The 23,307-nt window shown below is 49.2% G+C and overlaps 1 protein-coding gene across 3 annotated transcripts; it reads left to right on the top strand.

The window, feature by feature from the left end:
- The first annotated feature begins 17,490 nt into the window (after positions 1–17,490).
- On the top strand, positions 17,491–22,942 carry Cd37 (CD37 molecule). 3 transcript variants are annotated; one of them, XM_028861883.2, is made up of 9 exons: positions 17,491–17,887; positions 18,105–18,179; positions 18,266–18,338; positions 19,312–19,436; positions 19,520–19,594; positions 20,405–20,509; positions 20,949–21,185; positions 21,818–21,901; positions 22,598–22,942. In XM_028861883.2, the coding sequence occupies exons 1-9, from the start codon at positions 17,825–17,827 to the stop codon at positions 22,673–22,675; spliced, it is 915 nt and encodes a 304-aa protein (XP_028717716.1). In that variant the 5' UTR covers positions 17,491–17,824; the 3' UTR covers positions 22,676–22,942. The 3 variants fall into 3 exon arrangements, with proteins under 3 accessions (XP_028717716.1, XP_028717713.1, XP_028717715.1); XM_028861880.2 differs by having other exon boundaries at positions 17,591–18,179; XM_028861882.2 differs by lacking the exons at positions 17,491–17,887; positions 18,105–18,179 and having other exon boundaries at positions 18,266–18,334.
- The last annotated feature ends 365 nt before the right edge of the window (positions 22,943–23,307 follow it).

Raw genomic sequence — 23,307 nt, 5'->3', positions numbered from 1 at the left:
GTGCTCTTCACCTCTGAGCCATCTCTCCAGCCCCACAGTAGGTGTTTATAGCTAATCACAGTGGATTACATATTTAAAACCCATAAGGGCCGGTGTTAATATTCTGACCCGCCCCTTGAAACCCCGCCCTTTGGCATCACCCTGCAGCCTGATGTAAAAGCTTCATTTTAAGGAAAAATCCCTCCCCTTCCTCTCTCTCTTCCACTCTCTTTCTTTTCCCTCCCTGAGGTGCGCACACCTTCGCTTTTCCTCTCTTCTCCCCCCTTCCTCGCTCTTCTCCCTGTCTTTCTGTCTCTTTATCTCTATATTATAAACTCTTTCCATGCCGATGGGTTTGTGAATGAATGGCCCTGCCGCCATGCCTGCATGGTGTGGCTCGCTCCCTGCCTGTGCTGCATCTGTCCAGCATGCAAGCATGTTTCCCTGCACAGGCGGGATACCCTGGCCAGCTGGGGTCCCCTGTGAATATATCACAACAGGTGGCAGAGAGGCATCATTAAGAACACTTGTTTTGGGATTGGGGATTTAGCTCAGTGGTAGAGTGCTTGCCTAGCAAGCCCAAGGCCCTGGGTTCAGTCCTCAGCTCTGGGGAAAAAAAAAAAAAAGAGCACTTGTTTTTCCAGAGGACCCAGATTCAGCTCTCAGCATCCACAAGGTGGCTCACAAGCATTGGCAGCCCATTTCAGGAGATCTGGCACCCTCTCCTGACCTCCACAGGCAGCAGGCACACGCATTCATCAATGCAGGCAAAACACTCATATACGTGTGAATAAACAAATACATAAACCTTTAAAAAAAATAAAAATAACTAAAGAGCTGGGAACGCTGACATGCAGCTGTAAACCAAGCTTTGAGAAGTTGGAGGAAGGAGGGTCAGGAGTTCAAGGCCAGCCTGGGCTAGATAGGGAGTTCCAGGGCTGTATAGTGAGACCCTGTCTCAAAAAGCAAAACATCCTGAGGGAACTTTGTTTTCACCAAAAAGAAATGATAATGTCTGAGGTGAAAGTGTGATCAGTACTCTGATTTTATCAATATGCAATGTACACATATCACAATATACTCCATGAACTCATGGGAGTAGCATGTGTCAATAAGACCGAAATGAGATGAAGAGCTGGTGGACAGTCCTAGCCAGGAGAGAGAGAATCCTCAGGTCTCTAACCCTTTGGATGGGCAGAGAACACAGGAATCCACAGCTAAGGGACTGTGCAGAAAGCATGCATGGTTCTGTGAGGTGTGGTCTCAGAAGCTGGTCTCTGTGGGGGTGACCTTTGCATGCCTGCCATTTCCAGGATCTGTTAGCACCTCAGCTCCGAGGTGGGGGCTGGCAGCCTCCAGAACTCTCTTATGTCAAAAGTTCAGGACTCTGGCCTCTGTTCTCAACTAAGAAGAGGCAGAGCTTTTTAGCCTCCCTGAGGCTGAGGTGTGTGAATGGATTGTGAAACTGCCCAGGCTGGACCTCACCGGGGGACTGGCCTTACTTCTTACAACAGCGATGTGTGGTTACAGTGGCCCAGAAGCCCAGGATGGCTCTCAGCTGAACTGTGCTGCTAGAAGCCTAAAGCTTAACCAGCCAAATGCCTTTAGTTTCTCGTCCTCACGCCTTATATACCTTTCTGCTTTCTACCATCACTCCCTGGGATTAAAGGCTCACTTTCTGGAATTAAAGTCGTGAGTCACCATGCTTGGCTGTATCCTTGAACACATGGGTTTCTGCCTCTGGAATGTTAGGATTAAAGGCGTGTGCTACCACTGCCTAATTTCTATGTTTAATATTGTGGCTGTTCTGTCTCTGACCCCAGATAAGTTTATTAGGGTTCACAATATTTTGGGGAACACAATACCACCACAGTTCCCGTTGCACTCCCACCAACAGTGGAGGAGTGTTCCCTTTGCTCCACATCCTCTCCAACATTGACTGTCATTGGTGTTTTTGATCGTAGCCATTCTGACAGGTGTAAGGTGGTATCTCAGAGTCATTTTGATTTGCATTTCTCTGATGATTAAGGATGTTGAGCATTTCTTTAAATGTTTTCAGCCATTTGAGATTCTTGTTTTGTGAATTCTCTGTTTAGCTCTTTAGCCCATTTTTTAATTGGATTGTTCGGTATTTTGATGTCTAGTTCCTTGAGTTCTTTATATACTGTGGCGATCAGTCCTCTGTCAGATGTGGGGTTGGTGAAGGTCTTTTCCCATTCTGTAAGCTGTCTTTTTGTCTTATTGACCGTGTCTTTTGCCCTGCAAAAGCTTCTCAGTTTCAAGAGGTCCCATTTATTAATTGTTGTGCTCAGGGTCTGTGCTGTTATATATATGGTGTTATATTTAGGAAGTGATCTCCGGTGCCAATGCATTCAAGAGTACTTCCTACTTTCTCTTCTAGGAAATGATTCTTAATTAAGGATTCACTGAGTTCAAACCACCTCAGGGAAGACTTTCATTTCTACACCCTCAAAACACATACCCTACAAATACCACATACCTGCTGTACATACATGTACCACACTTATTCCACACATCCCACAGAAGGGCATCATGTACCATACATACACATACCACATCCACATATACTGCACACAGGCTCCACGGGTACCACACACGTACATCACATGCACTAAACACAGGCATCATCACATGTCGCTGTTTGTCGAGGCCCGGGTATGTGGGTTTCATGCAGATCGGTGGAAAGAAGACTCAGAGGCATCTTAAGAATGAATGTAGCCTTTCATGGCTGCAGGGGCGTCCAGCCTCGAAGGACTGAAGCCCTTTCCCTTCGCCTAGGGCAGTTTTATTTCTCCCCATTACAGTTTAGCCAGTTAATTTTCATGTGCTCAGAACAACCTGAAAGGAGCTCCCAACAAGACAATGCCAAGTGCAGATTCCTGATTTGTCAGGTACCAGGTTTTCTGGATTTCCTGGACCAGGTTTTGCATAGGCCTTTGATCCTTGGGAAATGCTCAGACAAGATTCACACTGGTCGATAAGAGAAATAAAAGGTGTTGGCTAAACAAAAGATGGATTATGGCTAGGTGCTGCTCTCTGGAGCCAGGCTGGGTGCAGCGCAGCAGGAATTCAGCCACAGTCACAAGTACATGCACACATACATCACACATGCTAAACACAGGCTTCTCATGTGTCCTGACCCTCACATGCATCACAAACACATGTGCTATACCCCACACCATACCATACCAATATGTCCCATACACACAAGCACCACACACACAACCACATACGCCACACAAGAGTGACCACCACATGGACACACATGCACCACATGGACACACATGCACCACATGGACACACATACACCACATGGACACACATGCACCACATGGACACACATGCACTGTACCCACATACTCACTTCTTTTTTTTTCCTGAGACAGGGTTTCTCTGTGTAGTCCTGGCTGTCCTGGAACTCACTCTGTAGACAGGGCTGACCTCGAACTCACAGAGATTCGCCTGTCTCTGCCTCCCAAGTGCTGGGATTAAAGGCGTGTGCCACCATTGCCTGGCGTGTGCCACCATTGCCTGGCTACATACTCACTTCTTACATGATTTTTTTACTTCAAAATGTTTTAACACAAGGGACAGGGGTCTGGGCAGCTAAAGTTAATAGGCAGGAAGGTGGGAACCACACCAAGGATTTCTGGAAATAGCTCACCTGTCTTCCATTAGCAATGTCAGTCTCCAAGAGGCTGAGGCAGGAGGATTGCCACGACTTTGAGGCCAACCTTGGACTGCAGGGAGGGAGGGAGGGAGGGGGAGGGAAGAAAAGAGGGGGAGAAGGAGGGAGGGAGGGAGAGGGAGGGAGGGAGGGAAGAAGGGAGGGAGAGGGAGGGAGAGGGAGGGAGGGAGGGAAGGAGACTCTTCCCAGTGGGCTTTTGTTTGCTGTTTTCATAAGAAAGGGATTACTATGCAGCCCAGGCTGGCCATGCCCCTGCCTCTGCCATCTAAAGAAAGGCTTAGAGAGGCCTGCTTCCCCCCCCCCCCCCCAGCCTTCCCATCTGCCACACTCCAGCTCAGCTCCGCACAGCCTCAGGGAGGAGTCTGAGCTTCCCGCCCACTTGTGCTCCCCCTCACAGCCCTCCTTACTCCTGTCTGGGTCACCGGTCACCTCTGCCTCCTGCTCTACCCTAACTGCTCCTCGCGTCTGGGGATTGCTGGGACCCCACCACGCTGACCTCCGTTGGTTCTTCAGATGTTCCTGAGACAGAGGGCAAGGAGTGTGCCGAAACGAGAAGGATCTGTGAGAGAACATGACCAACTCACGCAAGCATTACCAGGCTGTGGGGTGGCTCAGGGGGAAAGTGTGAGACGGAGATCTGAGTTCAATCCCCAGGACCCACATAAAGGTTGGGCATGGTCGTGTGCTTGCAATCCCAGCACTAGGGAGAGGGAGAATCCAGCCTGGCCTAACTGGTGAGCTCTACTCCAGTGAAACCCTGACCCACAAAACAAGTGGACAACTCCTGAAGAAACACACACAAGGTGGTCCTCTGGCCTACACACAAACATCCAGACACATGAACATGAACAAATAGATACACACATGAACACACACACACACACACACACACACACACACACACACACACACAAAATCATCAGTGGTTGCTAATACAAGATGGTGGAAAGTTTGACAAAGACAGAATAGCCGGACAGTAGTACTCTAAGATACCCCTCAAGCCAGGAATTGTCCTCTGCTACACTAAGCATCCAGTGACGCCATGTCCTCCTGACATGATGCACTAAGAACGCAGCACTAAAAATGAATAACCAGAATGTAGCCATGAAGACAATCAGATGACCCCAAATTTAGGGATATTTTCTAAAAAGTAACTCAGGACCAATGAGATGACTGAGCAGGCAGAGGCGGCCGCTGCCAGCCCTGATGGCCTGAGCCCAGTCCCTGGGACTGGCAAGGTGGGAGCAGAGAGCTGACTCCTAGGAACTGTCCCCTGACCTCCATATTTTGCTGTGGCATGTGCACATATATAGACATAAATAAATAAATGTAATTTTAATTTTTTTAAATGTCAAAGTAATGAAGTTGAGGAAATAAGGAAGTATTATACACCCAAATTATAACTTTGAGTGTGAAATCGTGTCAAATTTTAAAAATTAAAGGCTTACTTATTTTTTAATTCTATGCTTACCCATGTTCTGCTTGTGTGTATATTTGTGCACCGTGCCTGCCAAACCAGAAGAGGGTATTGGGTCCCCTGGGACACGGCCGTGAGCTGCCATGTGGGCGCCGGGAACTGAGCCCGGGTCCTCTGTGAGAGCACCCAGTGCCCCTAACCACTGAGCCATCTGTCTTCTCCAGCCCCCAGTCCACAATTTTTAAAAAAATCTTTAAGGCTGTAAGCTCTGTCCACTCATACAGTTCAACCTTCAAGGAAAAATAGCTACAAAGTGCTCAAAATTACTCACAAACTCCCCCGCCCAAGAAAAATAGAATTATTTTGAAATATTAAAAACATGGAAAGGAGCCAACTGTGGTGGCGCACGCCTTTAATCTCAGTGCTTGGGAGGCTGAGGCAGGTAGATTTCTGTAGTTCAAGGCCAGCCTGGTCTACCTAGTGAGTTCCACGACAGCCAGAGCTACACAGTGAGACCCTGTCTCACAAAACAAAGAGTGAAATACAGTTTAACAATAATAACAGAGCCTCGAGAGACAGCTGGAGAGAGAGCGCAGCGGTCCCGAGTGTTTGCTGCTCTTGCACAGGACAGGAGTTCGGTTCCCAGCACCATTTCAGGCAGCTCACAACTGCTTGCATCTGCAGCGCCAGGGCATCTGACGGTCTCCTCTGGCCTCTGAGGGCTCCTGCATACTCATGGCACACACAAGCATAGACATAAAAATATATTTGCAAAAAATGTTTTACCATGTGTTCAATGTCATTAGCAACCAGTGGGAAGTCATTAGAGTTCCAGTGAAATGCCATTGCTCAGCTACCTGACTAAAACAGTAAGAGTTCTGCGCATTCACAGAATGTAGAGGAACCAGAAAGACTCCTTCTCGGCTAGGAAACTTTACAAACACAGGAGTTAAACTGTAATGACCACTTTGAAGAACCATGACCTAGCCATTTCCACTGCTGGGAACCATATCCCCTAAGCCTTCATTAGTACAGACTACCGCAGTGTAACGGTGGGTAACTGGTATACGGTGCTCCTTTGATGGGAAACACTATTCTAAATGCTTTATACCCAGTGAGGTAGATAGTATTATCATTTTACAGAGGTGGAAGTTAAAATGCAAAACAACGACGCAGATCTCACCATCACAGGCGCGCGCACACACACACTCACACCATCACCACTACCAATAACAACAAAGTAACAAGAATTAACAAGTGGTCATTGATATCTCTCAGTATCAATGGACCCATTTCCCAATAAAAAGACACAGACTAACAGAATGTATTCGAACAGGATTCATCCCTTTGCTGCATACAAGAAACACACCTCAACATCAAAGACAGACATTTTCCAAGCAAATGAACCTAAGAAACAAGCTGTTGTACCCATTCAAAGCTAACAAAATAGACGTCAAAACAAAATTAATCAAGAGACAGCACCTTACAGAACTTTCTCCAAAATTGACCATATACTCAGTCACAAAGCAAGTCTCAACAGATACAAGAAAACTGGAACAACCCCCTGTCAGACCACCACAGTTAAAGCTGGATTTCATCAACAACATAAACAACAAAGTCTACAAACTCTTGGAAACTGAACAACTGTGCTGAATAATCACTGGGTCAAGACAGAATAAGAAAGAACTTAAAGACTTTCTAGATTTCAATGAAAATGAATATACAACATATCCAAACTTATGGGACATAATGAAAGCTGTGCTAAGAGGAAATTTTATAGCACTAACTGCCTTTAATCCCAGCACTCAGGAGGCAGAGGCAGGCAGATTTCTGTGAGTTCGAGGCCAGCTTGGGCTACAGAGTGAGTTCCAGGAAAGGCACCAAAGCTACACAGAGAAACCCTGTCTCGAAAAAAACAAAAACAAACAAACAAACAAAAAACAACTCTAGAACAAAAAGAAGTAGGCTCACCCAAGAGATAGCAGGAAATAATCAAATTGAGGACTAAAATCAGTAAAATAGAAACAAAGAGAACAATACAATGAATCAATCAATGAAACCATGAGTTGGTTCTTTGAAAAAAACCAATGAGATAGACAAGCCCTTAACCAAACTAACTAAAAGGCAGAGAGAGAACACCCAAATTAACAAAATCAGAAATGAAAAGGGAGACATAACAACAGACAACAAGGAAATCCAAAGAATCATCAGGTCATACTTCAAAAACCTATACATCACAAATTGGAAAATCTAAAAGAAATGGATAATTTTCTCAATAGATATCACTTATCAATGTTAAATCAAGATCAAATAAACAATTTAAATAGACCTATAACCCCTAAGGAATTAGAAGGAGTCATTAAGTTTCCCAAGCAAAAAAACCCCCAGGACCAGACGATTTTAGCACAGAATTCTGCCAGACTTTCAAAGAGCTAACACCAACACTCAAGTTATTTCACAAAATAGAAACAGGAGGAATATTGCCAAATTTATCTTATGAGACCACAATCACCCTGATACCTAAACCACACAAAGACTCAACAGAGAAAGAGAATTACAGATCAGTTTCCTGTATGAATGTAGATGCAAAAATACTCAATAAAATACTTGAAAACCAAATCCAAGAACACATCAAAAAGATCATCCACGGTACCAAGTAGGCTTCATCCCAGAGACGCAAGGGTAGTTCAACATATGAAAATCAGTCAACGTAATCCACCATATAAACAAACTAAATGAAAAAAAAAATCACATGATCATCTCCCTAGATGCCAAAAAAGCCTTTGACAAAATCCAACACCCCTTCATGATAAAGGTCTTAGAGAGATCAGGGATACAAGGAACATACATAACCATAATAAAGGCAGTTTACAGCAAGCCAACAGCCAACATCAAATTAAATGAAGAGAAACTCAAAGAGATTCCACTAAAATCAGGAACAAGACAAGGCTGTCCACTCTCCCCATACTTATTCAATATAGCAATAAGACAACAAAAGGAGATCAAGGGATACAAATTGGAAAGGAAGAAGTCAAAGTATTGCTATTTACAGATGATATAGTATACATAAGTGACCCTAAAAATTCTACCACGGAACCCCTACGGCTGAAACACCTTCAGTGAAGCGGCTTTATACACGATTAACTTGTATATCTGGTGTGGGTATAGATAGGTTCACACAGTCCATGGAAGCAGAGACAGCCGAACCTCAAGGATAAATCTGTAGCCTTTCCCAGATGCAGGGGTTTCCGTCTCTACTTACTGGTCCACTCTTGCTGAGCAAAGGGTCCTTTGATTGTTATACAATTTACACCTTTAGCAAATCAATTCCATATTCCAAAACCTCTTATCTAAGCCCCCCAGAGGGACAGCACCAAATGCAAATTCTCAGTAAAGGAATACTACAGTGTTCTGGGTTGTCCTTAAACCAAACATAGGCTTTGATCCCCTAGGGAAACTCTCAGCTAAGACTTCAAACAGAAGGAACAGAGCAAACAGGAGGCAGCAGTCACAAAGGGCAGATCAAGGCTAGGTGCTAACAGTCCAGAGTCAAACCAGCTGTAGCTCTGTGGGAATTCTCCCATCATAAACTAAAAAAAAAAAAAAAAAAAAGTAGCCCTCCTATATACAAATGACAAATAGACTGAGAAAGAAATCAGGGAAACAACACCCTTCACAACAGCACAACAGGACCCAAATATCATAAAATATCTTGGGATAACTCTAACCAAGCAAGTAAAAGACTTGTATGACAAAAACTTCAAGGATTTGAAAGAAGAAATTGGAGAAGATATCAGAAGATGGAAAATCTCCCATGCTCATGGATCAGTAGGATTAACACAGTAAAAATGGCCATCTTACAAAAACAATCTTCAGATTCAGTGCAAGTCCCATCAAAATTTCAAACAATTCTTTGTTTGTTTGTTTGTTTGTTTGTTTGTTTGTTTGTTTGAGACAGGGTTCCTCTGTGTAGCTTTGGAGCCTCCTGCCTCTGCCTCCCAAGTGTTGAGATTAAAGGCGTGCACCACCACTGCCCAGCTTTAACACAATTCTTTACAGACCTTGAAAGGACAATACTCAACTTCATATGGAAAACAAAAAAACAAACAAAATCTGACGTTGGGATAATCTTTTTGTATACTGTGTAAAGATGAGTCTCTGCATCTCCCCTGCCTGAGGCACCTTCTAATAGGTTTAATAAAGAGCTAGGCAGGAGAGGCTAGGTAGGACTTCCGGATAGAAATAGATACTCTAGGAAAGAATCTGAGGTGGGAGATTCATCAGTCAGATGATGGAGGAAGCCGGATGTACTGTAACAGCAGAACATAGATGTGGACTCCTAGTAACGGAGGATATGGACCTACATCGTCTGTCTTCTGTAACCTGGCAAGGCTTTCAGTGGTGGAACTGGGACACCAACCCAGCCACAAAACCTTCAACCTCCAATTAGAGCCTGCAAGATGTCCTGGTGCAGAACTTGTGGAAGAGACTAAGCAATGACTGGTCTAATTTGAGGCCCACCCCAGGAGAGGGAACCATGCTGATGACCAGGGACTGGAGGCTGGACAGCCCATAGACCTAGGGTAGAACCAAACATGACTAGCCAAACAAACAAAATAATTAATGAAATGACTCCTAATGATGTTCCGATATACTCATAGATCAGTGCCTAAGCCAGTTATCATAAGAGAAGTGCTGAGGATGATCCTTCTGCACTCTGTGACTCTCGTTGGTTAATAAAAAAGCTGATTGGCCTATAGCAAGGCAGAATAAGGCAGAATTGACCTATAGCTAGGCAGGAAAGCCAAACTGAAAATGCTGCGGGGGGTGGGGGGGGGAGGCCAAGAAGCAAGATGCTAGAGGACAGGTAAAGCCAGGAGCCACATGGCAATACATAGACAAATAGAAATGGGTTAATTTAAATGTAAGAGCTAGTTAGTAATAAGGCTGAGCTATCAGTCCAGCATTCTGCAATTAATATAGGCTTTTGTGTCTTATTTGAGACTTGGCAGTCGAGACAGGAAAACTCTGCCTCCATCTACACAGAGGCTTCCTCCAGTAGCTCTTAGTAGCAGATGCAGAGACCCACAGGAAATCAATCATTGGGGAGAGAGGAAGCCCAGGTTGGACATCTCCATCAGGTCCCTCCCCTTGGAGCTCAGGGAATCCAACAGGGGAGGGGATGAGGAATTGTGGGAACCAGAGAGGTTGAGGACACAAGGAGACCCCGGCCTGCAGATCAACTAAGCAGGGCTGTTGGGGCTCACAGACACTGAAGAGGCGATTGCCGAGCCTGCATGGGTCTGCTGCAGGTCCTCTGCATAGATGTTGTGGTTGTGAAACTCCTGGCAGTAGAGTGGGGGTATCCCTGACTCTTTGCCTGCTCCTGGGACCCTTTTCCTTCACTGGTTCCCTCACCCAGCTTTGATGAGAGGGTTGTGTCTGGTCTTATTGTCTTCTTGTACCATGTTGAGCTGATGTCCCTGGGAGGCCTGCTCTTTTCTGGGGGGAGATGAGGGAGGGAGGGAGGGAAAGTGGGGGGATCTGGGGAAGTGGATGGAGGAAAGGCTTTGGTCAGGATGTATTTTGTTCTATTTTAAAGATTTATTTATTATGAATACAGTGTTCTGCAGATGTGTATGCCTACGTGTCAGAAGAAGGCATCAGAACTCTTTATAGATGGTTGTGAGCCACCATGTGGTTGCTGGGAATTGAACTCAGGATCTCTGGAAGAGCAGCCAGTGCTCTGTGGGGGTATTGTGTTCTCCAAAATATTGTGTACCTTAATAAACTTATCTGGGGTCAGAGAACAGAAAAGCCACTAGGTAGGCGGTGATAGCACACACCTTTAATCCTGGCATTCCAGAGATAGAAATCCCTCTGGATCTCTGTGAGTTCAAGGCCACATTGGAAATAGCCAAGCATGGTGACACGCCTTTAATCCCAGAAAGCCAGCCTTTAATCCCAGGGAGTGGTGGTAGAAAGTAAAAAGATATATAAGGCGTGAGAACCAGAAACTAGAAGCATTTGGCTGGTTAAGATTTTGGCTGGTTAAGCATTCAAGCTTTGGAGCAGCAGTTCAGCTGAGAGCGATTGGGATGAGGACTCAGAAGCCTCCAGTCTGAGGAGACAAGACCAGCTGAGGATCCGGTGAGGTGAGATAGCTGTGGCTTGTCCTGTCTCTCTGATCTACCAGCATGGACCCCAATAACTCGCCTCGGGTTTGATTTTATGAATAAGAACTTTTAAGATTCCTGCTACATCTGGCGCCCAACGTTCGTGTTACGAATTCATGAAAAAGCTGTTTGCCTGTGGCCTTGTGAGCCCCAGCGCAGGCCCAAGCTACACTCAGCCGGTTGTGGTGGCGCACGCCGGTAAGATTTGCTGAAGGAGACAGAGGCAGGAGGATCCCGAGTTTGAGGCCGGCCTAGGAGGCTTGGGAGAAGCTTTGGCCTGGACTGAGCCACAAACAGTGGTGGAACCATGGAAGCAGTGGCTACTGCTCCACGTTGCCAGCTCCTTCTCATCATGTTGGTGACTGCGGTGATGCTGCTACCTGGAACAAAGGGTTTACTGCTGCTGGTTCAGAGAAGAATTGCCAGGACCATCGTGTTACAAGAAAGCATCGGCAAAGGTCAGTTTGGAAAAGTTTGGCAAGAAAAATGGTGCGGAGAAATTGCTGTGAAGATTTCCTGTACTAGGGAAGAATGTTCATGGTTCCGAGAGACAGACATTTATCAGACTGTGATTGCTCCAAACCACAGAGGAGGCAAAAAAAAAAAAAAAAAAAAAAAAAAAAAGTCTGCAGGAAACCATGACCACGCCTAACAGTGACTTTGACTTTGAAATCTTCAAAAAGATGACAGGATCCTACAATGATGATTCCACATGGACTATGATAAAGCCATTAAGCCGATTAACACCATAGAAAAATCGACTTTGGACTACAAACTGGTCAGGACAATTTCGAGAGGACTACCTGAGATGATACAGCCTGACAGACTACTTGAACAAGGACTTGAAACAAGCCCTGAACTTTCCTTTTATGCAGAGACTGGACAAATGATACAGGACTTGAAAATTAACCCAAAAATTTTCTTTTCAAGATTCCCTAAAGATATCTTCACCCCTAGAAAGCAAAAAGAAAAAGAGATATAGATATGAGATAGATCATCGAATCTACTCTGAGAAAAAAGATAAAGAAATAATAGGATAAATAGGTAGATCATTGAATCTACACTGAAGAAAAAGGGGAAGATATAAAAATGACAAAAGGTAGACTACTGAATGTATTATGAAAAGAAAAAAGAGAATATGGATATGATAAGATAAAAAGGGAGATTATGGAATCTACTTTTAAAAAGGAACTACTTGTTTTAAATAAGATAAGTAATGAAAAATTTTTGGTCTGAGTTTATCAGATGTTACTGGACTGGACATTGTTAATATATATAATGGAGTTTTTATCTGAATCTGTCAAATGTTAATGGACTAGACATCATTAATGTAATTTTTGGCTGTATATATTGTATATGCTTATTGGATAGTTTTTCTTGTATTAGTTATAAGCTTTTTTAATTTTAGACAAAAAGAGAGGAGATGTGGGGGTATTGTGTTCTCCAAAATATTGTGTACCTTAATAAACTTATCTGGGGTCAGAGAACAGAAAAGCCACTAGGTAGGCGGTGATAGCACACACCTTTAATCCTGGCATTCCAGAGATAGAAATCCCTCTGGATCTCTGTGAGTTCAAGGCCACATTGGAAATAGCCAAGCATGGTGACACGCCTTTAATCCCAGAAAGCCAGCCTTTAATCCCAGGGAGTGGTGGTAGAAAGTAAAAAGATATATAAGGCGTGAGAACCAGAAACTAGAAGCATTTGGCTGGTTAAGATTTTGGCTGGTTAAGCATTCAAGCTTTGGAGCAGCAGTTCAGCTGAGAGCGATTGGGATGAGGACTCAGAAGCCTCCAGTCTGAGGAGACAAGACCAGCTGAGGATCCGGTGAGGTGAGATAGCTGTGGCTTGTCCTGTCTCTCTGATCTACCAGCATGGACCCCAATAACTCGCCTCGGGTTTGATTTTATGAATAAGAACTTTTAAGATTCCTGCTACAGTGCTCTTAACCTCTGAACCATCTCTCCAACCCCTGAATGTATTTTATGAGAGAAGAATAAATTTAAAAAATTATCTATCACCAGGTGGCGGTGGCACATGCCTTTAATTCCAGCACTCAGGAGACAGAGACAGGTAGGTCTCTGTGAGTTCGAGACCAGCCTGGTCTACAGCGTGAGTTCCAGGACAGGCTTCAAAGCTACAGAGGAACCCTGCCTTGAAAAAACAAAACAAAACAAAATCTATCACTATTTCTTCTTTTGGGGGGATGGAGGGTCTTTTTCAAGACTCAGTGAGTAAAGAAAGGTACTTACTGCCAAGCCTGGTGATCTAAGTCCAACCCCTGGATCCCACACGAAGAAAGGAGGAAACTAAGTTCCACAAGTCCTCTGGGCCTCCCACATGTGCCAGGACACATGTTCCACAGATTCACATCTGCACAATCAGTCAATCAATACATGCAACAGTTTTTAAAACTAGGTATGTTGAGGAAGCAGAAGATTTACCTATGGCACACAAATCTTCACTACTACTAGATATTTTGGCCGTATCAAAATGAGACACATCCCCAAATAAAAAAAGTCGGAATCTCAAAATTCATGATGTTAGCATTGACCTTGACTCTGTAATCCATCAGATAACAGCGATAATTTAATAGTAGGCAAGTTGTGTGAACAAGAGGTAGATTTGCCTGTCTTGAAGACATTCAAAAGCAGCTGTTGCAGAATAAAATATTTGTGTAACTATGTAAAGATGTGCTGCTGTTTCACCTTGCCTGCCTAAGGCACCTGATTGGTCTAATAAAAAGCTGAACAGCCAATAGCCAGGCAGAGGAGGGATAGGCAGGGCTGGGGCAGAGGAGGCCAGGGGCCACCAGCCATAGAAGAAGCAGGAAGGCAGGATGGACAGTATGTAGATGGGGTAAATGAGTCTCAAGGCAGTACATAGATTAATAGAAATTCGTTAAGTTTAAAAAAAAAAAAAGAAGAAAAAAAGAGCTAGCCAGAAACAAACCTAAGTTAAGGCCAAGCATTCGTAATTAATAATGTCTCCATGTCATCTTTTGGGGACTGGCGGTCCAAGAAAGCCTGCTACAACCAGCAGAACTGAAAACAAGATTTCTGGAAAATCGGGTCGACTGGAACTTTCAGTGACAGAACTGAGCGTTGGATTTGATTCTTCATTTATTTTATTTAATCTTATTAAATATGATTTTATTTAATCATATCTCTGTTCAGTACTTGGACTCGGGCCTTGTGCATGCCAGGCCAGCGCCCTCCCACTGATCTACAGCCCCAGCTCCAGGGCTGAGCCAGCCGGCCACTTCAGCTACCCTCCGACCTCCTGCAGCCTGGCTGGCCTGGCGCTGTCACAGGCCCCTCGGAAAAGACACCAAGCTGGTGTCCTGACTCCTCCAAAACCGGAAATGGCTGTCCCCACCGGGCTGCAAATGAAGCTGGGCCTGGTGTGTGTGTTTGCCTCACTCAGAAGACCAGCCCTGAGGGCTGTTTGCGAATCCTGAGGTTGACTAGCCGGCCTCACCTCAGGGAGGCGAAGCAGAGGAGCAGGCAGGCGGGCAGTTTCCCGAGTTCTAAGGGAGAAGGGGCACCTTGCTCCTCGACCCCATGACTCCCCACCCCCCGGCAGCCTGGGGTGAGCTGGGGTGAGCTGGGGTGAGCTGGGGTGAGCTGGGGTGAGCTGGGGTGAGCTGGGGTGAGCCTGGGGCTACAGAATGGCCGCTCCTCACACGGGCTCCCCCCACCCAGCCTTAGATCCCTGCTAGGCTCTCCAGGGCTGATTAGACAATAAGGATCCCGAGGCTTGGCTTGGAAGCCTCGCCACCTCCCAGTCCTTCCTCAAGGCGGCGGTTCGCACCCCACAAGCCCACGCAGCCTTGCCAGCCATTCCGAGCCTGTGAGCCATTGCTCGCCCGCCTGCCCGCGCCTCAGCTCGCGCCTGGTCTGCGGAGAAGGGTTTCACTGTGACGCTTGCCACCTGCACTTGGCACAGCCTTTGCGCGCGGCGGCCCCCTTTCCTCAGTCATCAGCGTCATACCCCGTGTGACACGCGTGCCTTGCTGCCAAGGGAGGTGGAAATGGTGGGTGGAAGACTGGATCTTCACATTTATCCCACGTGGATTTCAAACCCCCTTTCAGTAAGTAGCAAAATCAAGTTCGCTCCACAGAGGCTGACTGGGGACTTTAAGGATAAGCTGATAAGAATTGAAAACCGCAGCAGAGACATCTGTGTGAAGGGAACTTGCCACCAAGCCTGATCATTTGTGTTCCATCCCAGATCACACATGGGAAGAGAAGTGTCAAGTGTCTCAATCTGACTATCAGATTGTTGGAACAATAGACCCCCCAAGGAAATGGGAATCCACACACACACACACACACACACACACACACACACACACCCCAGGAACCTCACCCCGGGGGAAGGAAAAGGTGCCGACCAGAGGGGTAACCTGTCTCTGGAAAGAGATTTCCAGCAGTTCTAAGAGCTGGTCAGACCACCTCACAGTGGAGACTGGAGGCCAGACCGTGATGGGTCAGTGGTGGGCCGCACCACGTCTTGGACTGCTTAGAAATGCGTATTGTTAGCCCTCTGTTTACACTGCAGTCTCACTTCAGGATCCCAAAGATGGATTAGAGGGGCCACTGCGTCTATTTGTCCAGTTCCCAAAGGGGCCACAGTGAATAAACCTTTTCCTGTTTTCCACTGTTCTTTTTGTCTTTTTTTTTTGGTTTCTCGAGACACGGATTCTCTGAGTAGTTTCGGTGCCTGCCCCGTGATGTTTTTTAGCAACGCTCTTGCCCTGCGAGGAAAAGTCACGGAACACAACAGAATCCACTAACAAGAGTTTTATTCAGAACGGAGAAAGGGATAGATGTGATCAGGCCTGCTGAAAGGTCACATGTGGGAGAAGGGGCTGGGGGCGGGGGGGGGGGCAGGACATGGGGCCTGCCTTTTTAAGGGCCTACCTGCACGTGTGCACACAGGCCCACGTGGCTACTCCACGCATGCACATTGATCACGTGGTCACAATTATGTGACCACATAACACACGGGTTACGTAGGATGTATCACCCAGAAATGACTAGGCAGAAATGACTAAGTGTCCAGCCAGGGCATGCACGACCATAGGGGTGTGGCTGAAATTCCTATAGATCCAGACTGGCCTGGAACTCGCAGAGATCCCCCTGCCTCTGCCTCCCTAGTGCTGGGATCAAAGGTGTGCGCCACCACTGCCCGGCTGTTTTCCACTATTAATTAGTTCTTTTAACTAGCTTATTGGGGATGAGTAGCTGAACCTTACTTGGGGTACAACCTGTGACAGGGAAGACCCAACCCCCAAAAGTTATTCTCTAACACACACACTCACCATACACACTCACACACACCACACACACATTCACCATACACACACACATACAACACACACTCACACACATAGACACCCCACACATACCACACACACACACACACACACACACACACGCCACATAAACACATACCACACACACACACACCACACACACACTCACACACACCACACACACACATACACCTCATTAAAAATAAAGGAAGGGAGCGGGGCAGTGGTGGCGCACGCCTTTAATCCCAGCACTCAGGAGGCAGAGGCAGGAGGATCTCTGTGAGTTCGAGGTCAGCCTGGTCTACAGAGTGAGTTCCAGGACAGCCAGGGTCACAGAGAAACCCTGTCTCGAAAAACAAAAACAAAATGAACAAAACAAACAAACAAACAAAAAAAAAACCCACAAGTGGACAGGTTCCAAGGAATGACATCTGATGCTGTCCTCTGGCCTCCAAATGCACGTGTACACTCACATGAACACACAGCACATACATGCACATAAAAAGAAAGAAAAAAAAACAGATGAGTCTTGTCTCAGAAGACAGAGCTGCCAACTCAGAGACCCAGGGTTTGGATAGGAAGCTGGGTGATGGGAACCCCTCACAATACTGGAAATCTGTGAGGAACTCCTGGGCACATCATAGGAAACCGTGGAGATGCTGGGTGTGAGCAAGTGCCCCACACACACACTGCGGATGCCTGGCTCTTCTGGTCACACACACACACACACACACACACACACACACCCGTTTCTCCGAAGAGGCAGGAAGTGCCACCTGAGGTTCACTTCCTCTGCCGGATGTTCAGGCACTGCCTAGCTGCTCCCCTCACCCCTGGGACTGTCACACCTCCTCTCACCTCCTCCCCAACACTTTCACTTCCCCAGGTGTCCAACCGGGCCCCAAGCACAAGGGAGCACCTGGTCTGGGGGGGGGGAGACCCAAAGACACACACACACACACACACACACACACACACACACACACGGCAGAGGCGGAGAGGGACCCAGAGAAAGAAAGAGACCCAGAGGAAGAAGGGCAGAGAGAGAGAGTCAGTTCAGGGCAGTGGGTCCAGAGCAGAGCAGGACCACAAGATGCAGGGGCGGGGCCAGTGGACGGTGAGGTCAGAGTGTCTGTGAGGTTAGCCCCGCAGAGACAAGCCTGAGGCCCCAGGGAGACGTGGGCAGAAGTCAATCAGGAGCCCCTGTGCACCCTCCCCGAGCCATGAGCACCTGCGAGGAACCACCCGTTGTGTCCTTGGTACCCACACATTCCAAAGACCCTCAGGTACTTGCCCTGTGAGCCCACGAAGAAGATGGGGCCCAGCTGACAGTCACTATGAAAAGGGCTGGGTGGGGCTCCACCCCTGGAACTTCCTCTTTCTCTGCCCTCTTCCTTTGCGCCTCCTCTCACCCTCTCTCCCTCCTCCGACCATTATCCCCTCGTTCCCTGTGGCCAACACCACTTCTGTCTGGGTTCCTCGAGTGGGTCGCTCCCCATCTAGGCGAAGATGTCAGCCCAGGAGAGTTGCCTCAGTCTCATCAAGTACTTCCTCTTCGTTTTCAACCTCTTCTTCTTTGTGAGTCTCCTCAGGGCTACCCAGCGGGGGCCCCGGGACACCGTGGTCCCGGTTCGCCCGCAGCCTCATGCTCTTCTCTCCCCTAGGTACTAGGCGGTCTGATCTTCTGCTTTGGCACCTGGATCCTCATTGACAAGACCAGCTTCGTGTCCTTTGTGGGTGAGGGGGCTGGGCAGTAAGGGAGGGTCTTCCTGGGGTGGACCTGACCCAGAACCCCACCCCAAGGCATCTCCGGGTATCTCCTTTGCCCCAGAGGCCCTCAGTAGTTACCAACTTCCCAGACAGGACTGAAACTCTAGAGCCCCACTGGCCACTGCCACCTTGCCTCTGCGCCCCATGTCTTTGCCCCGTGTCTTCCCTGGCAAACAGGCCATGTAAACTGGACATGGTGGTGCATGCTATCATCCTAGCACTCAAGAGGTGGAGCTGGAGGATCAGGAGCTCAAGGCTATCCTTGGCTACACAGTTGGAGGCCAGGCTGGACTCTGTAAGATCTGACTCAAAACAGCCATAACAAAATGAGGCCATGATTACAAACAATAATAACAGAAATACTTCCTGTGTCGCGTCTTGGACCGGGGCTCACAGACCCTCCCTTCTTGAGGTTCACGGAAGGGAAGTCTCTTGCTGGGTGTCCCACAGCAGGGGAGGGGAAGAGCAGAAAAACAGTAATAGCAAGGAAACTCCTGATAAAGTGGCCATCAAAACCATAGCAACTCGGCCGGGCGGTGGTGGCCCAGGCCTTTAATCCAGCACTCGGGAGGCAGAGGCAGGTGGGCGGATCTCTGTGAGTTCGAGGCCAGCCTGGTCTACAGAGTGCCACAGAAAAAGATAGCAACTCATATTTCTCACACTGAACAATGGTTCTCATGTGTACCTCAGAACAATTCTAGGGTGTATGTGATGGCTCACATCTGTTATCAGGCAGGAAGATCAGAAGGTCCAGGTCACCCCTGGCTGCAGAGTGAGTTCAAGGCCAGCCTGAGGTACATGAGACTCGGGGTGGGACAGAGCCAGAGGCCCAGGCAGATTCTGAGTAAGGGAGAGAGCGATCCAGGAGATGGGGCCCTGCCTGGGCGGCCTAGTGGAGCTGTGTCTCCCAGCCCACCCTCACTGACTTTCACGGCCGTAGGCTTGTCCTTCGTACCACTGCAGACCTGGTCCAAGGTCCTGGCTGTCTCGGGTGTCCTCACCATGGCCATGGCCCTCCTGGGCTGTGTGGGGGCTCTGAAGGAGCTGCGCTGTCTCCTGGGCCTGGTGAGTAGCGTCCCCAGCACGGCTCCTGTTCCGCCCCTCCAAGGCCTTCTCCCTCCTCACCTCCCTCTCCACTCTGTCCTCAGTACTTCGGGATGCTGCTGCTCCTGTTTGCCACACAGATCACCCTGGGGATCCTCATCTCCACCCAGCGGATCCGGGTGAGCTTACCAACACTATTTCCCCAGCCGTGGAGGGTGAGGGGCAGGAGTAGAGGGGGAAAGGCATGTGGGCACTGCCACCAACCAGGAAGCTGAGCCACAGAACACCACACGTACACAGAGACAGTGAAGGAAGACCGGGACAGAGGCACACAGAAAGGGAAGGCTGGCGTGGCTTTGCGTGTGTCCTAGTTACTCACAGGCTCACATTAGCCCAAGAGACCAAGGCTAGCCTGGGCAACAGAGTAAGGTCGTATCTATCAAAAAAGAATAGGCCGTGTGTGATGGCACACATCTTTAACTCCAGTACTCTGGAGGAAGAGGCAAACAGATCTCTGTGAGGCCAGCTTGGTCTGTACAATCAGTTCTAGGGCCGCCAGTTACATAGAGAGACTCTGGAGAGAGGGAGGGCGGCGGCAGAGGCAGACACAGACCGACTTCTACTTGGTAGCATTTATTCAGCTGATTGAGTGCTTGCTGCCATTCAGGAGGTGGTGGTCGGTTTGGTCCCCAACCCTGCCAATGCCAGCACCCAGAAGCTGGTTAGGAGGATCAGTTCCAGACCAATGCGGGCTACAGGAAAATAATTTTATTGAATAATTTTATTCAAAAATAATTTTATTCCAAAATTAAATTTAAACTTAAAAAAAAAAAAGGAAGCACTGGAGACCTGAAGACCCTTAGAAACAGCTCTGCGATTCTGAGGAAGGGAGCCCCTGCCAAGGGTGGTAATTGTGCTCCTGGGGGGAACCCCGCGGCGGGGCTGGGGCGGGCGGCCAGTTCATCCCATCCCCACCTACACCCCCTCAGCTGGAGCGAAAGGTGCAGGAGCTGGTGCTGCAGACGATCCACAGCTACCGCACGGACCCGGATGACACAGCGGCTGAAGAGAGCTGGGACTACGCGCAGTTCCAGGTGTGTGAGCTCCTACATCTCTTCCGGTTAACACCCCGGGCTCTAACGTGGCTCTACAACCAGCCTCAGCCTGGGCTTTAAGGAGACTCTGCGTCCGTGCGGGCCGCAGGTCACCTGTTCCCTCATCCCGTCACACACTGCTTGAGCACCCCAGATGACAGTATCTCTGTCTGCATGTTACTACGCCCCCAATCCCTAGACCCTGTCCTAAAATTCTGTGCGAGGGGCTCCCGCATCCACCCATCCCGAGACAGAATCCAACCACCCACAATCTCAGGTTCACCGGATGCTCCTCTCCTGAACCCAGGTCTCTTTGGCCCCTTCGTATCTCCAGCCCATTGCCACTTACATACCCATCCTCCCTACCCGGCTCCCAGGCCTGGCTGCACACCTACACCCGTGACGCCGGGCCCCTGACTCTGTCCCCCCACCCCATCAGCTGCGCTGCTGCGGCTGGCACTCTCCGCGGGACTGGATGAGCGCCCGCATGCTGAGAGGGAACGAGTCGGACGAGCCCTTCGTGCCCTGCTCCTGCTACAACTCCACGGCGACCAATGACTCCTCGGGCTTTGATAAGCTCTTCTTCTCCCAGATTAGCCGGCTGGGGCCGCGGGCGAAACTGAGGCAGACCGCCGACCTATGCGCACTCCCCGCAAAAGCCCACATCTACCGCGAGGTGGGACCGGCGGTAGCCCGCAGCTCTAGACCCGGCCGGGCCTCGTTGGGGCGGGACACTGGAGAAGTGGGCCGTCGAGGGGGCGGGACTCTTAGGGTGCCGAGTCTTAAGAGAGCAGGCCGGGCTTGGAGGGGGCGGCTAATATCAAAGGCGTGACCTCGGAAGGAAAGGAGGAGGCTAGGAAAAAAGGAAGAAGGGGCGGGGCCCCCGAGGTGAGTGTGGCCTATGCAGGCCGGCATCAGGAGTCCAAAGCAAGAAGGTGGGAGGGGCCAGGGAGGGTTGGGACCCTCGGATGTGATCCAGACCTACATGGGGCGTGGCACCAGGGGGCGAGCTTTGGGAGGGGAGGCTACAGAAGACAGACCAAAAGGGCAGTCCCTCGTAAGTGGTCGGGACCTTCTCAGGAGCATGGTATCTGGAGGCCGGTGGTGCGTGAGCTGGACGGGGCGGGGCCACTAGGAAAGTTAGTGACAAAAGGGGCGGAGCCTGGAACACAGGCACTGGGTAAAGCTTGGACAAGACGTGCTTGGATACCCAGGCACTGGGTACTGAAAGAGGATCTGAGAGGCCCCTGGGCTTGAGGGTGAGTTTCAGAAGCAAACATCGCCCTTACATGTTTCCTGCACCCCCAGGGCTGCGCGCAGAGCCTCCGGAAGTGGCTGCACAACAACCTCATCTCCATAGTGGGAATCTGTCTCGGAGTCGGTCTTCTTGAGGTGACTTGACCCCGCCCCCATCAGTGATTGGTCTAGCTGTGCTTTCCCGTTGCCGAGGCAACGCTTGCTTAGCTGTACCGTCTTTATCAATCGCCACACTAGCATGAGATGGGGCGGAGACGTGGCTTCTGCAAACTCTTGGCCAGGCGTGCGCTGCCCCCTCCCCTCTCCCGCAGGTGAGCGGCATGGCGCTGTGCCTGCAGCTACATCGTAGAGCTTTCAGCAGAGAGCCGGTGCTGCCGCTGCCGGGAGCCGAGGGTTCGAGCCCTATTCCCGGGCTAAGCGCTGACGGCAGCGGCGGGCGCTGGGGCGGGCTTAGCAGCGGCAGCGGACGCAGCAGCACCCCGTGGGGCACCAGGGGCATGGCGGGTGCCTGCCCCACGTGGGGGGACAAGGCTCCACAAGGCAAGCTACCCATGGCTCTGGGGCCCTGGCCGTTGTGGGATGCAGACGAGGAGCCGCCCGAGACCGAGAGCTCGGGCGCTGAGGTGGAGGTCGGAGCACACGCGGAGACTGCCGAGTCTCCGGAATAAAGTTCCCTGGGCCTGCCTCTGAGCTTCCTCCTTTTCAGACTGCCGCAGGCCTCCCGCTCGCAGCGCCGCCAATCACTGCACGCTCCTATGAACGCCCACTTTCCGCCTCCCCCTTAGGGTACCACCCCTTCTCCAACCCTGAAGCATCTCCTTTCTCCCGCAGCTCGGCTTCATGACGCTCTCAATATTCCTGTGTAGAAATCTGGACCACGTGTACGACAGGCTGGCCCGGTACCGCTAGCCCCAGCCCGCCCCATCGGCACCCATGCACCTCCATGCAGCCAGGAAATGTTGCCTTCCCGGCTGGCCTTAGGCTTGGAGCCCCGTGCCTCGGGACTCATCCCCCGGGGAGCCAGGTGTCTGCCCCCGCAGACAGCCATCACTTCCCGCACGCACGGGGCCAGGGCCTCCCGTCCCCAGCTTCCTTCCCCATTCCCTCCTCCCTACGCCATCTGTCTGCCACCTCCCACATGACACCTCAAATAAATCCCCTCCGTTTTGGTAAAAATAGTTTTATTCTCCTTCGGAACATAAACCATCCTTCTTGGGGAAAGGAAGGTGGCAGGCTGGTCTGAGGCTCATTTAAAATGGGGACAAGATTAAGAAGTCCCACCCCACTGCTCGCCTAGCTGAGATAACATTACATCCTTAACACCGTGTATAAATATCTCCTTATATTAAAAAAAAAAAAAAATCCGGGTCCCACTTCACTCTGCTCCCAGCTGGGAAAGTTATCTTCAATGTGTGACATTCCAGATCAGAGCAAGTGTTGGGGAGAGGCAGACATGGGGGTGGTGTGGAAACAGGAAGGGTAAAGGCAGTGAGTAATATCCCCCACATAGCCCAGCTCCCTGTTCCAGAAGAGCAAAGGGG

This window comes from Peromyscus leucopus, chromosome 1 (genome assembly GCF_004664715.2).
Source record: "Peromyscus leucopus breed LL Stock chromosome 1, UCI_PerLeu_2.1, whole genome shotgun sequence".
NCBI lineage: Eukaryota > Metazoa > Chordata > Mammalia > Rodentia > Cricetidae > Peromyscus > Peromyscus leucopus.
This window is presented reverse-complemented; position numbering and strand designations above follow the sequence as displayed.

Excerpts from the sequence above, each read along its gene's own strand:
- Cd37 (XM_028861883.2), top strand. The coding sequence starts at position 17,825 with ATGAGCACCTGCGAGGAACCACCCGTTGTGTCCTTGGTACCCACACAT. Across the intron at positions 18,339-19,311 it reads CAGCTTCGTGTCCTTTGTGG|GCTTGTCCTTCGTACCACTG; the intron begins GTGAGGGGGCTG and ends TCACGGCCGTAG. Across the intron at positions 21,902-22,597 it reads TCGGAGTCGGTCTTCTTGAG|CTCGGCTTCATGACGCTCTC; the intron begins GTGACTTGACCC and ends TTTCTCCCGCAG.